The sequence below is a fragment of the Pseudophryne corroboree genome, chromosome 5 (genome assembly GCF_028390025.1).
Source record: "Pseudophryne corroboree isolate aPseCor3 chromosome 5, aPseCor3.hap2, whole genome shotgun sequence".
NCBI classification, from domain to species: Eukaryota; Metazoa; Chordata; class Amphibia; order Anura; family Myobatrachidae; genus Pseudophryne; species Pseudophryne corroboree.
The window spans coordinates 344,314,707-344,330,236 of NC_086448.1; the positions used below are offsets into that span (position 1 = coordinate 344,314,707).

Sequence of the window (15,530 nt, forward strand, 5' to 3'; positions counted from 1 at the left end):
TCGCAGCAGCCGGCATAACATACTCAAACTGCTTAGATAGCCTTTGGGTCTGCAGTGGACATGTATTTCCACAACTATAGTATAAGTATAAGAGACCATTATTTATTATACTTTCATAAAAGCGAATGGCATTTAATCTTATGTACCGTTTTCTTAATACAGCCTCAGTATAAGGAGATATTTTTGTATGGTACAGCGGTCATTGTACTGTAGTGCAGTATGTGAAGTAGCGCACAGATATAACCTGCAAGTGACACAGCTGATACAGTATTACCATCTTTACAATATTTAATCATCTGCTACAAATCTTCAAAAAGAAAACCCTGTAGTATAGTTTTACACACGTATTCTAATATACGCAATCACCACCAATAGTAAGCTTTCTCACTAGTAACAGTGAAAGACAAGTCATTTGAGAAACCGATCTCTACAACTAATATTTCTCTCTTACTTTGTGATCAAAGAATATCATTTGCCATGACTTACAATACCGTATTCTAATACATAAATTAAGAAAGAACATGCAGCAAATTGAGAAAAACAGTGCACTGGAAGTTCAATGCTGTCGCAGTCATCACTGCGAGTGCTAACATCTTTCAAACACTTTATACAGGTCTGGGAGGTTTGCCAGCTGCAAGATACTTCCATCTTCTGCAAATGGCTTGGGAGGTAACAGGTGCGTCCTAAAAGCTTTATATAAAATGTGTTCAGTTGTCCATCGCCAGGAAGGAGAGTCTTGCCCAGGGTCCTTGTCCTGTAAGAGAAATGATGTCACAAGTACTGTAGTGCAAGAACACAGTTTGCAAATTTGGGGCCTTATTCAGCTTCAGTTACAAATCGGACGATTATTGGACAACTGCGCATGCGCTGCGTCCACACATGCGCAAAGGCAAAAAAATGCTTTTGCAATGGCGACCGCAGGCCCAGCAAAGTGCGATAGCATAGCGTTTTCCAGAAAGTGCCAGTTTGTGGGAGGTAATATGGCGTTTGTGGGGAGTGGTTGGAAAAAGCAGACATGTCAAGGCCGTTTTCGGGGGATGCATCTGATGTCAGCTATGATTAAAAACATTGTGAACAAATTGTATCCAGCGCTCTACTTGTGTGGATAAACGCTGTGGCAGCAAAATTGTGGTGGAGGTTAAACCCAATACCTCTTTAAAGATATATAACATAAGGGTACACAATTGCGCCTGAATATGTGGTGGTAATGGTTGTAATACTAAATGACAAGTATACGCTGTATATATGAAGAATAAGTGTATTTATTCTAAAACAAAATGACAGAGAGAATAAGTGGAAAAAGATGTGAAAAAATAGGAAATTAATACATTAATGAAAGAGTGTATATATATATGTATATGAAAGAAATCTATACATATGTATACTTTGGTCCGCAGTCCAGTACAATAGAGTGTGGCGTCCCACCTCGTTTAATTGTGCTCAAACTTCTACCACAATGTGTGGAGGGGTATATACAACACAGTCCCAGAGGAGCTCGTTCAGTAATATACGGGGGTGACCCCCGTATATTACTGAACGAGCTCCTCTGGGACTGTGTTGTATATACCCCTCCACACATTGTGGTAGTAGTTTGAGCACAATTAAACGAGGTGGGACGCCACACTCTATTGTACTGGACTGCGGACCAAAGTATACATATGTATAGATTTCTTTCATATGCATATATATATATACACTCTTTCATTAATGTATTAATTTCCTATTTTTTCACATCTTTTTCCACTTATTCTCTCTGTCATTTTGTTTTAGAATAAATACACTTATTCTTCATATATACAGCGTATACTTGTCATTTAGTATTACAACCATTACCACCACATATTAAGGCGCAATTGTGTACCCTTATGTTATATATGATTAAAAACATGACTGCAGCCGCGTAAATCCTGCGTAGGTATGGGTTAACTGGTGTTGTCGATGGTGGCCGATGGTTCCCGATTTCTGCGTATGCGTTGCACTTACAACAAAGCATACGCAAATTTACGTTGCACCGGTGGGCATCTTTCTCGTTTCTGGGCGCTCTTCACCTGTGTTATGTTTTTTAGCAGTACCATGATTGAGAAAATAGCTATTTCTGTCTCCATAGCAATCCAAGCTTACACAAATCACATATACATATATATATATATATATACACACACACACACACACACATATACACACACAGTATATAATAAGAATTTACTTACCGATAATTCTATTTCTCGTAGTCCGTAGTGGATGCTGGGGACTCCGTAAGGACCATGGGGAATAGCGGCTCCGCAGGAGACAGGGCACAAAAGTAAAAGCTTTAGGATCAGGTGGTGTGCACTGGCTCCTCCCCCTATGACCCTCCTCCAAGCCTCAGTTAGGATACTGTGCCTGGACGAGCGTACACAATAAGGAAGGATTTTGAATCCCGGGTAAGACTCATACCAGCCACACCAATCACACTGTACAACCTGTGATCTGAACCCAGTTAACAGCATGATAACAGCGGAGCCTCTGAAAAGATGGCTCACAACAATAATAACCCGATTTTTGTACCAATAACTATGTACAAGTATTGCAGACAATCCGCACTTGGGATGGGCGCCCAGCATCCACTACGGACTACGAGAAATAGAATTATCGGTAAGTAAATTCTTATTTTCTCTGACGTCCTAAGTGGATGCTGGGGACTCCGTAAGGACCATGGGGATTATACCAAAGCTCCCAAACGGGCGGGAGAGTGCGGATGACTCTGCAGCACCGAATGAGAGAACTCCAGGTCCTCCTCAGCCAGGGTATCAAATTTGTAAAATTTTGCAAACGTGTTTGCCCCTGACCAAGTAGCAGCTCGGCAAAGTTGTAAAGCCGAGACCCCTCGGGCAGCCGCCCAAGATGAGCCCACCTTCCTTGTGGAATGGGCATTTACATATTTTGGCTGTGGCAGGCCTGCCACAGAATGTGCAAGCTGAATTGTACTACACATCCAACTAGCAATCGTCTGCTTAGAAGCGAGAGCACCCAGTTTGTTGAGTGCATACAGGATAACAGCAAGTCAGTTTTCCTGACTCCAGCCGTCCTGGAAATATATATTTTCAGGGCCCTGACAACATCTAGCAACTTGGAGTCCTCCAAGTCCTTAGTAGCCGCAGGTACCACAATAAGCTGGTTCAGGTGAAACGCTGACACCACCTTAGGGAGAAACTGGGGACGAGTCCGCAGCTCTGCCCTGTCCGAATGGACAATCAGATATGGGCTTTTGTGAGACAAAGCCGCCATGATTTGAGGAATCCCAGAACTACGTTGAGATCCCACAGTGCCACTGGAGGCACAAAAGGGGTTGTATATGCAGTACTCCCTTGACAAACTTCTGGACTTCAGGAACTGAAGCCAATTCTTTCTGGAAGAAAATCGACAGGGCCGAAATTTGAACCTTAATGGACCCAAATTTGAGGCCCATAGACACTCCTGTTTGCAGGAAATGCAGGAATCGACCGAGTTGAAATTCCTCCGTGGGGGCCTTCCTGGCCTCACACCATGCAACATATTTTCGCCAAATGCGGTGATAATGTTGTGCGGTCACCTCCTTCCTGGCTCTGACCAGGGTAGGGATGACCTCTTCCGGAATGCCTTTTTCCCTTAGGATCCGGCGTTCAACCGCCATGCCGTCAAACGCAGCAAGTCTTGGAACAGACATGATCCTTGCTGAAGCAAGTCCCTTCTTAGTATCTCTTGAAGTTCCGGGTACCAAGTCCTTCTTGGCCAATCCGGAGCCACGAGTATAGTTCTTACTCCTCTCCGTCTTATAATTCTCAGTACCTTGGGTATGAGAGGCAGAGGAGGGAACACATACACCGACTGGTACACCCACGGTGTTACCAGAGCGTCCCAGCTATTGCCTGAGGGTCTCTTGACCTGGCGCAATACCTGTCCAGTTTTTTTTTTTTTTGTTCAGACGGGACGCCATCATGTCCACCTTTGGTCTTTCCCAACGGTTCACAATCATGTGGAAGGCTTCCAGATGAAGTCCCCACTCTCCCGGGTGGAGGTCGTGCCTGCTGAGGAAGTCTGCTTCCCAGTTGTCCACTCCCGGAATGAACACCGCTGACAGTGTTATCACATGATTTTTCGCCCAGCGAAGAATCCTTGCTGCCATTGCCCTCCTGCTTCTTGTGCCGCCCTGTCTGTTTACGTGGGCGACTGCCGTGATGTTGTCCGACTGGATCAGCACCGGTTGACTTTGAAGCAGAGGTCTTCCTAGGCTCAGAGCATTGTAAATTGCCCTTAGCTCCAGTATATTTATGTGGAGAGAAGTCTCCAGACTTGACCACACTCCTTGGAAATTTCTTCCCTGTGTGACTGCTCCCCAGCCTCTCAGGCTGGCATCCGTGGTCACCAGGACCCAGTCCTGAATGCCGAATCTGCTGCCCTCTAGTAGATGAGCACTCTGCAGCCACCACAGAAGAGACACCCTTGTCCTTGGAGACAGGATTATCCGCTGATGCATCTGAAGATGCGATCCGGACCATTCGTCCAGCAGATCCCACTGAAAAATTCTTGCGTGAAATCTGCCGAATGGAATCGCTTCGTAAGAAGCCACCATTTTTCCCAGGACTCTTGTGCATTGATGCACCGACACCTGGCCCGGTTCTAGGAGGTTCCTAACTAGCTCGGATAACTCCCTGGCTTTCTCCTCCGGGAGAAACACCTTTTTCTGGACTGTGTCCAGAATCATCCCTAGGAACAGCAGATGTGTCGTCGGAATCAGCTGCGATTTTGGAATATTTAGAATCCACCCGTGCTGTCGTAGAACTACTTGAGATAGTGCTACTCCGACCTCCAACTGTTCTCTGGACCTTGCCCTTATCAGGAGATCGTCCAAGTAAGGGATAATTAAGACGCCTTTTCTTTGAAGAAGAATCATCATTTCGGCCATTACCTTGGTAAAGACCCGGGGTGCCGTGGACAATCCAAACGGCAGCGTCTGAAACTGATAGTGACAGTTCTGTACCACGAACCTGAGGTACCCTTGGTGAGAAGGGCAAATTGGGACATGGAGGTAAGCATCCTTGATGTCCAGGGACACCATATAGTCCCCTTCTTCCTGGTTCGCTATCACTGCTCTGAGTGACTCCATCTTGATTTGAACCTTTGTATGTAAGTGTTCAAAGATTTCAGATTTAGAATAGGTCTCACCGAGCCGTCTGGCTTCAGTACCACAAATAGTGTGGAATAATACCCCTTTCCTTGTTGTAGGAGGGGTACTTTGATTATCACCTGCTGGGAATACAGCTTGTGAATTGTTTCCAATACTGCCTCCCTGTCGGAGGGAGACGTTGGTAAAGCAGATTTCAGGAACCTGCGAGGGGGAGACGTCTCGAATTTCCAATCTGTACCCCTGGGATACTACTTGTATGATCCAGGGGTCCACTTGCGAGTGAGCCCACTGCGCGCTGAAACTCTTGAGACGACCCCCCACCGCACCCGAGTCCGCTTGTACGGCCCCAGCGTCATGCTGAGGACTTGGCAGAAGCGGTGGAGGGCTTCTGTTCCTGGGAAGGGGCTGCCTGCTGCAGTCTTCTTCCCTTTCCTCTACCCCTGGGCAGATATGACTGGCCTTTTGCCCGCTTGCCCTTATGGGGACGAAAGGACTGAGGCTGAAAAGACGGTGTCTTTTTCTGCTGAGATGTGACTTGGGGTAAAAAAGGTGGATTTTCCAGCTGTTGCCGTGGCCACCAGGTCCGATGGACCGACCCCAAATAACTCCTCCCCTTTATACGGCAATACTTCCATGTGCCGTTTGGAATCCGCATCACCTGACCACTGTCGTGTCCATAAATATCTTCTGGCAGACATGGACATCGCACTTACTCTTGATGCCAGAGTGCAAATATCCCTCTGTGCATCTCGCATATATAGAAATGCATCCTTTAAATGCTCTATAGTCAATAAAATACTGTCCCTGTCAAGGGTATCAATATTTTCAGTCAGGGAATCCGACCAAGCCACCCCAGCGCTGCACATCCAGGCTGAGGCGATCGCTGGTCGCAGTATAGCACCAGTATGTGTGTATATACTTTTTAGGATATTTTCCAGCCTCCTATCAGCTGGCTCCTTGAGGGCGGCCGTATCTGGAGACGGTAACGCCACTTGTTTTGATAAGCGTGTGAGCGCCTTATCCACCCTAGGGGGTGTTTCCCAATGCGCCCTAACTTCTGGCGGGAAAGGGTATAACGCCAATAATTTTCTATCGGGGAAAACCCACGCATCATCACACACTTCATTTAATTTATCTGATTCAGGAAAAACTACAGGTAGTTTTTTCACACCCCACATAATACCCTTTTTTGTGGTACTTGTAGTATCAGAAATATGTAACACCTCCTTCATTGCCCTTAACATGTAACGTGTGGCCCTAATGGAAAATACGTTTTCTTCACCGTCGACACTGGAGTCAGTGTCCGTGTCTGTGTCGACCGACTGAGGTAATGGGCGTTTTAAAGCCCCTGACGGTGTTTGAGACGCCTGGACTGGTACTAATTGGTTTGCCGGCCGTCTCATGTCGTCAACCGACCTTGCAGCGTGTTGACATTATCACGTAGTTCCCTAAATAAGCCATCCATTCCGGTGTCGACTCCCTAGAGAGTGACATCACCATTACAGGCAATTGCTCCGCCTCCTCACCAACCTCGTCCTCATACATGTCGACACACACGTACCGACACACAGCACACACACAGGGAATGCTCTGATAGAGGACAGGACCCCACTAGCCCTTTGGGGAGACAGAGGGAGAGTTTGCCAGCACACACCAAAACGCTATAATTATACAGGGACAACCTTATATAAGTGTTTTCCCTTATAGCATCTTAATATATTATAATATCGCCACCAAAATGCCCCCCCTCTCTGTTTTAACCCTGTTTCTGTAGTGCAGTGCAGGGGAGAGCCTGGGAGCCTTCCTAGCAGCGGAGCTGTGTAGGAAAATGGCGCTGTGTGCTGAGGAGAATAGGCCCCGCCCCCTTTTTGGCGGGCTTCTTCTCCCGTTTTTCTGACAACCTGGCAGGGGTTAAATACATCCATATAGCCCCAGAGGTTATATGTGATGTATTTTTAGCCAGCATAGGTACTTTCATTGCTGCCCAGGGCGCCCCCCCCAGCGCCCTGCACCCTCAGTGACCGTTGGTGTGAAGTGTGCTGAGAGCAATGGCGCACAGCTGCCGTGCTGTGCGCTACCTTAAGAAGACTGGGAAGTCTTCAGCCGCCGATTTCTGGACCTCTTCTCTCTTCAGCATCTGCAAGGGGGTCGGCGGCGCGGCTCTGGTGACCCATCCAGGCTGTACCTGTGATCGTCCCTCTGGAGCTAGTGTCCAGTAGCCTAAGAAGCCAATCCATCCTGCACGCAGGTGAGTTCACTTCTTCTCCCCTAAGTCCCTCGTTGCAGTGAGCCTGTTGCCAGCAGGACTCACTGAAAATAAAAAACCTAACAAAACTTTTACTCTAAGCAGCTCTTTAGGAGAGCCACCTAGATTGCACCCTTCTCGGCCGGGCACAAAAACCTAACTGAGGCTTGGAGGAGGGTCATAGGGGGAGGAGCCAGTGCACACCACCTGATCCTAAAGCTTTTACTTTTGTGCCCTGTCTCCTGCGGAGCCGCTATTCCCCATGGTCCTTACGGAGTCCCCAGCATCCACTTAGGACGTCAGAGAAATATATATATATATATATATATATATACACACACACATATATACACACACAGTTTATATATCTCTATTTCTGTCTGAAATACATGTAAGCATAATAGGCTATTTTACACCTGCTTTAAGGTCACTAGGAGTACTGCCTGTATTTCATTTTTATGAGGGTGATGTTATTACAAAAGTGTCTTCATTGTCAAATGTGAGCTTATACAGACAGACTACATAGGACAGTGGTATTCAATATGCAGCCTTCCAGCTGTTGTGGAACTACGTACCCCAGCGAGCCCTGCCACATTGTTAGCATGTCCTGCACATGCACTACACAATCCAGCAGTTTATGCTGGAATGTGTAGTTCCATAACAGATGGAGACCCGCATGTTGAACACCCCACATAGAACCTCAACTTCCTATGTAAACTTCACACACAGCTTTGTGATGAGACAGCATATTAAGTTATTCTTTGAAAGAACATGAAGACTAATTAATAAGAAAAATGTTCCAAGACCACTGTATAAAGGTTTTTACTTTTGTCAAATATTCACTGCATTAAATATTAGGACATTGGGCAGTTGTATTGCTTGTTCTATGCACATACAATTATGTTGACTGTGTTCTTACATTTCCAAGCATTTAGCGTTTGGCGTTTGGACAAAAGATCCCTCACACAGAGCTCTTTTAATCTAAAACATATTTTAGCCATTCACTTTTTTTTTTAAATTAATGTAAAAAATATAGACTGCCTGGGTGGCGTGACCTAGCAGCCATAGTTACTAGACATACTGGTGAAGAGACTGCTATATTTGGCAAGAATGTGACAAAATCAGAGATCTCCCATCTACCAGTTTACACACTAGAAATCTCTCTTCTGAGCACCCTCAGGAGTCAAAAAAGCTGTATACTGTCAAATATAGTCAGTAACAATCCGATGTACAGATATATCCTCGTTCACCTTTGATGCAGTCACACCAGGCAGTCCCTTCTAGCGTTGGGTGTTTTTGCCGAAAATGACCAATAGTCGAACCACAATGTGACTAAAATACACAAGGAGACGGTGCTGATTAATTTGATATATGACACTTGCATGTTGTGTGTGACGGAGTCCCTGAATCTGTACACGAAGTCCTACAATGTAGCAGCCACAGTTTTTCCCAATACAAGTTCTGTTCTGCTCCGTATACAGTATCAGTCACATACAATATACAAGTGTCATATAGCAAATGAATCAGCACAGTCTCTTCGTGTGTCCTCATCACAATGCCAAGATGAATTTTCGTAAAAAAAAAAAGCCGTCTGACGTTAGCAGTGGTGCACGGGACCTGGCAGCTCACATCTCAGATCTTAAACTGTATGGCGTATTGAAGTTGGATGTATGAGGATACTTCTGTATCACCTCAGGACTACAGCACCTAATAAGCTGCGATACACCCGACAGTCATATGTCAGCCTCATATCTGAAGCACGTTGTCATCCACCCCCAAAACTATACTGTACTTGGAGGCATCTACTGAAAATTGAGGCTAGCACAATAGCTTGATAAAACTGTTGACCACATAGACAGGAGCTGGAAACAGCCTGGCTAAGATCACCATGGCTGAAACGCACCCCACAAATTGAAGCCGCATGGAATCCCACTCTATGTTATTTGACACAGGCATAACATTACAGGCACAGGCAGCCTTGCTGAAACTAGAGGCAATCTAAGCCAAAAAAACTGAATAATAATTGTAATTGCTTAAGCAACCACTGGAGTGCAGCACATTTCTAAGTGTCTCTACTCTGAAGCTCAAAGCATAGAAATTCACCAGAGGGCCTATACCACATATCTAGACTTACTTACTGTGTAAGAGCATTAACAATTTAAACTATTTCAAAAAAGGGAACAAAGATCATAATATTAGCAGAATAGTCTCTCCGGATTACCTGCTAAATGGGATTTATAGAATGGTAAAGTAAAAGTAGAATGTAAAGATTTTGTTCGACAGACCCGTCCGTGCACCACTGTAGAACAGCCTGTTGTGCCTTGACACATGATTGGTGCAAAGTTTTGCAACAACTTTGCTCATCTAAACGCTGTACACAAAACCTGAATTTATTAAAACATTTCACACACACATCACTAACCACATAGACACTTTACTAATGTCTGATGCCCTACGGTATCCGGACTATAGATCTGCACTAAAAAGGTCTACAGTCAATAGGTCTACCACTAATAGTAGACATGCATTTTTTTTTTATTGTTCTGTCTTTACCATCCACGTGGACTATGACTGGGAATAGTAACCTGTGCTGAGCGCAGCGGTAACGGAGCAAGGCACCTTGCCCAAAGCATGGCGAGCACTAACGGGGCTTGTTTGTGGCAGAAAAGTGACCAGACCACCCAAAGAATAAAAAAAAATTAAAATCAGTGTCTACCTTTTGTGTGTCGACCATTTCCACGTTGACCTTTTGACCCTGTCGACCTTTCCTACTGTCTACTTATCCTATGTCGACCTAATGCACGTCTACCATTAGTGGTAGACCTATTGACTATAGACCTTTTTAGTGTAGATCTAATAATTTAGCACAGCCACGATCATCTTCCCTGACATGCGGGGGGACGCCCAGCACAGGGCTAGTCCGCCCCGCATGTCAGTTCGCCCCCCCCCCCCCCCTTCCCCGCACAAATACAAAAGCGCAGCGATGCTTTCGTATTTCTGGAGTAACCACCGGCCAGCGCAGCTCCTGCGGCTGGCCGGGAGTTGTTCGTTGCTGCCGCTGGCCACAGCGGCTGCGTGAGACGTCACGCAGCCACCGCGGCCCGCCCCCCCAACGGTCCGACCACGCCTGCGTTGGCTGTACCGCGCCCCCTAAACGGCGTCTTAACACCACCGTCCAGCCCCCTCCCGCCCAGCGACCGCCTCTGCCTCAGAGGCGATCGCTAGGCAACGACGACTGCCATGCACCGGTGCACTGCGGCGCCGACGCATGCGCATTTCCGACCCGATCACTGCAACAAACTGCAGCGAGCGGGTCGGAATGACCCCCATTGTCAAGGAAAAGTGTTTGGCCTGTGGAAATAGGGCAAAATACCTCTGTATGGTCAGTCTCCTCTAATATGTACTTCTTCCTTAGAGAGAAAAACATGGAACATTCCTTGCTGAAGCTTTCAAAGCATTCCTTCTCATCATCCCAATTTACCTGCACAAACGAGAAAGCAAGAAATTGTGAAGTCTATGTCCAAAAGGAATGTTTACGCGGGTGGTCTTCAGTATGCCGGCGGTCGGGCTCCCGGCGACCAGCATACCGGCGCCGGGAGCCCGACAGCCGGCATACCGACACTTATTCTCCCTCGTGGGGGTCCACGACCCCCCTGGAGGGAGAATAAAATAGTGTGGCGCGCGTAGCCCGTAGCGTGGCGCGCGTAGCCCGTACCCGTAGCGTGGTGAGCGCAGCGAGACCGCAAGAGGCTCATTTGCGCTCGCCGCACTGTCGGTTAGCCGGCGGTCGGGCTCCCGGCGCCGGTATGCTGGTCGCCGGGAGCCCGACTGCCGGCATATCGTAGTGAACCCGTTTATGCTTGATTGCGCATAGAATAGTGAAAGATACATTATCTATACATTGTTCCATTATGTTCAGCCCATAATCAGGCGTAGGAAGCTTGACATTTTGATTCTGCCTGCTCCCAGACCCTTTAAAACAGGGGTGGGGAACCTTTGGCCCTCCAGCTGTTGTTGAACTACACATACCAGCATGCCTTGCTACAGTTTTGCTATTTGGCCATGCTAAAACTCTTGCAGGGCAAGCTGGGATGTGTAGTTCAACAGCAGCTGGAGGGCCGAAGTTTCCCCATCCCTGCTTTAGAACATAGTTATATCAGACTTTCCCCCCCTTTTTCTAAAGCATCAAAGGCACCCACAATCAAAGCACACTCTACTTATGCATTTAAAATGCTCCTCTGACTGGTATTGTGTGTAAAAAATAAAAATAAAAATATAGGCAGGTGTGGAAAAAATTCTGCAAAGTCAGAATGCTTAAAAAAAAAATAGAAAGTGTTAGTTTATTTTTATCAATTAACAAAATGCAAAGTGAATGAACAGAAGATACAGTAGATCTAAATCAAAATTTGGTGTGACCACCCTTTGCCTTCAAAACAGCTCACTAGGTACACTTGCACACAGTTTTTTTTTTTTATTGTGTAATTTTTATTGGAAATTTCAAAAGTTACACCCAGACATTAAAGAGGCATATGAATTGTAAGGCAAACATGAGGAATAATACAGGAGGGCATAAACAGTGTATAAATGACAAAATAAAGATTAGCCACCAAGCCATCGGACATGAGAAATGGAACAATAGCAGGATATAGTAAAAACAATGACATACAGAATACCCCAAATCAAACACTGATAACTTAATCGCCGCCCGAAGGCGCCATTCGGGTGTACACATGAGAGAACCAGATTTATAATGGGGCATAGGTGACATACCATAAATGAAAATATAAATAACTCACATCCATCAGAATATCAAAACAAAAAGCCTCACATTCCCCCCACCCCATATACCCTAACCTACAAACAAAACAAATACACAAAATAAAATAAAGACACCTAAAGCAAACCTCCCAGGAACCCCCCACCCTGTATAACCTAACCCCAACCTAGGCATACCTGGATCCCCATAAGAACCCCATCCCTAACTACACTACACCTAAAGGCCTAACATCCCCCCACCCCCCAACCCCATAACACAGGATAAGTATACCGTATAATTGACAGGGGCAGCTAAAATAAATGGTCATAAACTAAGTGGAGCAGGTTACACCCACAGAATAGTATAGTAGTATGCAAATACGGAGTTAGCTGAGCTTAAAGACAGAATATATATATATAAATGGCTGTGGAACTAAAACAAGCGACCACAGACTAAGTATGTCAAGCTTCTCTGACAAAATGGTAAAAAGTGCACACGTTCTTAGATACAAGGAGCTGGAAAACAGACATAATACTGATGTAACACTATATTAAGGGCCATACACCAGTTAGAACAGGATTCTCTCGGAAAGTAAGTGTTACACGCAAATATTTAGCTATAATGAGCACGAGGATAGCAGAACAACAAAACTGTAGCTACAGGATAAGCACACAATATACTGTAAATGAAAGGGGCAATTAAATAAAAGACCATAAACTAAATAGAGCAGGTTATACCCATAGAATAGTAAAGTATAATGCAAATACCAAGATAACAGTCTAAAGAACAGACATAATTATAAAGATAAGTGGCTGCGGCATTAAAATAAATGACCACAACCTATATATGGGAAGTTGCTCCTGCAAAATAGTGAAAATGCACATACGGTAGATTTAGATGCACTGAGCCGGAAAACAGACAAATAATTATATAAGTGACAATAACACTAAATAAATGGCCTTAAACATTAGAGCAGAATTCTCATGGAAAATAATTAGTTGTATGCAAATATCTAGACTGAGCGCAAGAATAGCAGTATAACACAACTGGAACTATGAAAGGACATACAAACAATAATAAGAATTTACTTACCGATAATTCTATTTCTCGGAGTCCGTAGTGGATGCTGGGGTTCCTGAAAGGACCATGGGGAATAGCGGCTCCGCAGGAGACAGGGCACAAAAAAGTAAAGCTTTTACCAGATCAGGTGGTGTGCACTGGCTCCTCCCCCTATGACCCTCCTCCAGACTCCAGTTAGGTACTGTGCCCGGACGAGCGTACACAATAAGGGAGGCAATTTGAATCCCGGGTAAGACTCATACCAGCCACACCAATCACACCGTACAACTTGTGATCTAAACCCAGTTAACAGTATGATAACAGAAAGAGCCTCTTAAAGATGGCTCCTTAACAATATAACCCGAATTTGTTAACAATAACTATGTACAGTATTGCAGATAATCCGCACTTGGGATGGGCGCCCAGCATCCACTACGGACTCCGAGAAATAGAATTATCGGTAAGTAAATTCTTATTTTCTCTATCGTCCTAAGTGGATGCTGGGGTTCCTGAAAGGACCATGGGGATTATACCAAAGCTCCCAAACGGGCGGGAGAGTGCGGATGACTCTGCAGCACCGAATGAGAGAATTCCAAGTCCTCTTTTGCCAGGGTATCAAATTTGTAGAATTTTACAAACGTGTTTTCCCCCGACCACGTAGCTGCTCGGCAGAATTGTAATGCCGAGACCCCTCGGGCAGCCGCCCAAGATGAGCCCACCTTCCTTGTGGAATGGGCCTTAACAGATTTAGGCTGTGGCAGGCCTGCCACAGAATGAGCAAGTTGAATTGTGTTACAAATCCAACGAGCAATCGTCTGCTTAGAAGCAGGGGCACCCAACTTGTTGGGTGCATATAGTATCAACAGCGAGTCAGATTTTCTGACTTCAGCCGTCCTTGAAATGTATATTTTTAAGGCTCTGACAACGTCCAACAACTTGGAGTCCTCCAAGTCGCCAGTGGCCGCAGGCACCACAATAGGTTGGTTCAGGTGAAACGCTGATACCACCTTAGGGAGAAAATGCGGACGAGTCCTCAGTTCTGCCCTATCCGAATGGAAGATTAGATAAGGGCTTTTATAAGATAAAGCCGCCAATTCAGATACTCTCCTGGCGGAAGCCAGGGCCAGTAACATAGTCACTTTCCATGTGAGATATTTAAAATCCACCTTTTTCAATGGTTCAAACCAATGGGATTTGAGGAAATCTAAAACTACATTTAGATCCCACGGTGCCACCGGAGGCAACACAGGAGGCTGTATATGCAGTACTCCTTTAACAAAAGTCTGTACCTCAGGAACTGAGGCCAATTCTTTTTGGAAGAATATTGACAGGGCCGAAATTTGAACCTTAATAGATCTCAATTTGAGACCCATAGACAATCCTGATTGTAGGAAATGTAGGAAACGACCCAGTTGAAATTCCTCCGTCGGAACACTCCGATCCTCGCACCACGCGACATATTTTCGCCAAATGCGGTGATAATGTTTCGCGGTGACTTCCTTCCTTGCCTTAATCAAGGTAGGAATGACTTCTTCTGGAATGCCTTTCCCTTTTAGGATCTGGCGTTCAACCGCCATGCCGTCAAACGCAGCCGCGGTAAGTCTTGAAAGAGACAGGGACCCTGTTGTAGCAGGTCCCTTCTCAGAAGTAGAGGGCACGGGTCGTCCGTGACCAACTCTTGAAGTTCCGGGTACCAAGTCCTTCTTGGCCAATCCGGAGCCACTAGTATTGTTCTTACTCCTCTTCACCGTATAATCTTCAATACCTTTGGTATGAGAGGCAGAGGAGGAAACACATATACTGATTTGTACACCCAAGGTGTTACCAGTGCGTCCACAGCTATTGCCTGTGGATCTCTTGACCTGGCGCAATACTTGTCCAGTTTCTTGTTGAGGCGAGACGCCATCATGTCTACCATTGGTCTTTCCCAACAGTTTATTAGCATGTGGAAGACTTCTGGATGAAAACCCCACTCTCCCGGGTGAATATCGTGTCTGCTGAGGAAGTCTGCTTCCCAGTTGTCCACGCCCGGGAAGAACACTGCTGACAGTGCTATTACGTGATTCTCCGCCCAGCGAAGAATCTTGGCAGCTTCTGCCATTGCACTCCTGCTTCTTGTGCCGCCCTGTCTGTTTACATGGGCGACCGCCGTGATGTTGTCCGACTGAATCAACACCGGTTTTCCTTGCAGGAGTGGTTCCGCCTGGCTTAGAGCATTTTAGATTGCTCTTAGTACCAGAATGTTTATGTGAAGAGACTTTTCCAGGTTCGTCCATACCCCCTGGAAGTTTCTTCCTTGTGTGACTGCTCCCCAGCCTCTCAGG

The 15,530-nt window shown here is 45.8% G+C and overlaps 1 protein-coding gene across 4 annotated transcripts in view; it reads right to left on the reverse strand.

The window, feature by feature from the left end:
- Positions 1 to 263: 263 nt before the first annotated feature.
- MLH1 (mutL homolog 1) overlaps positions 264 to 15,530 on the reverse strand; it is a 330,449-nt gene continuing 315,182 nt past the window's right edge. For all 4 annotated transcript variants that reach the window (XM_063922601.1, XM_063922603.1, XM_063922600.1 and 1 more), the window contains 2 exons: positions 10,765 to 10,872; positions 264 to 754 (listed from right to left, as the gene is read on the reverse strand). In XM_063922601.1, the coding sequence (XP_063778671.1) occupies positions 587 to 754; positions 10,765 to 10,872 (276 nt within the window). In that variant the 3' untranslated portion in view covers positions 264 to 586. The remainder of the gene's footprint in view (positions 755 to 10,764; positions 10,873 to 15,530) is intronic.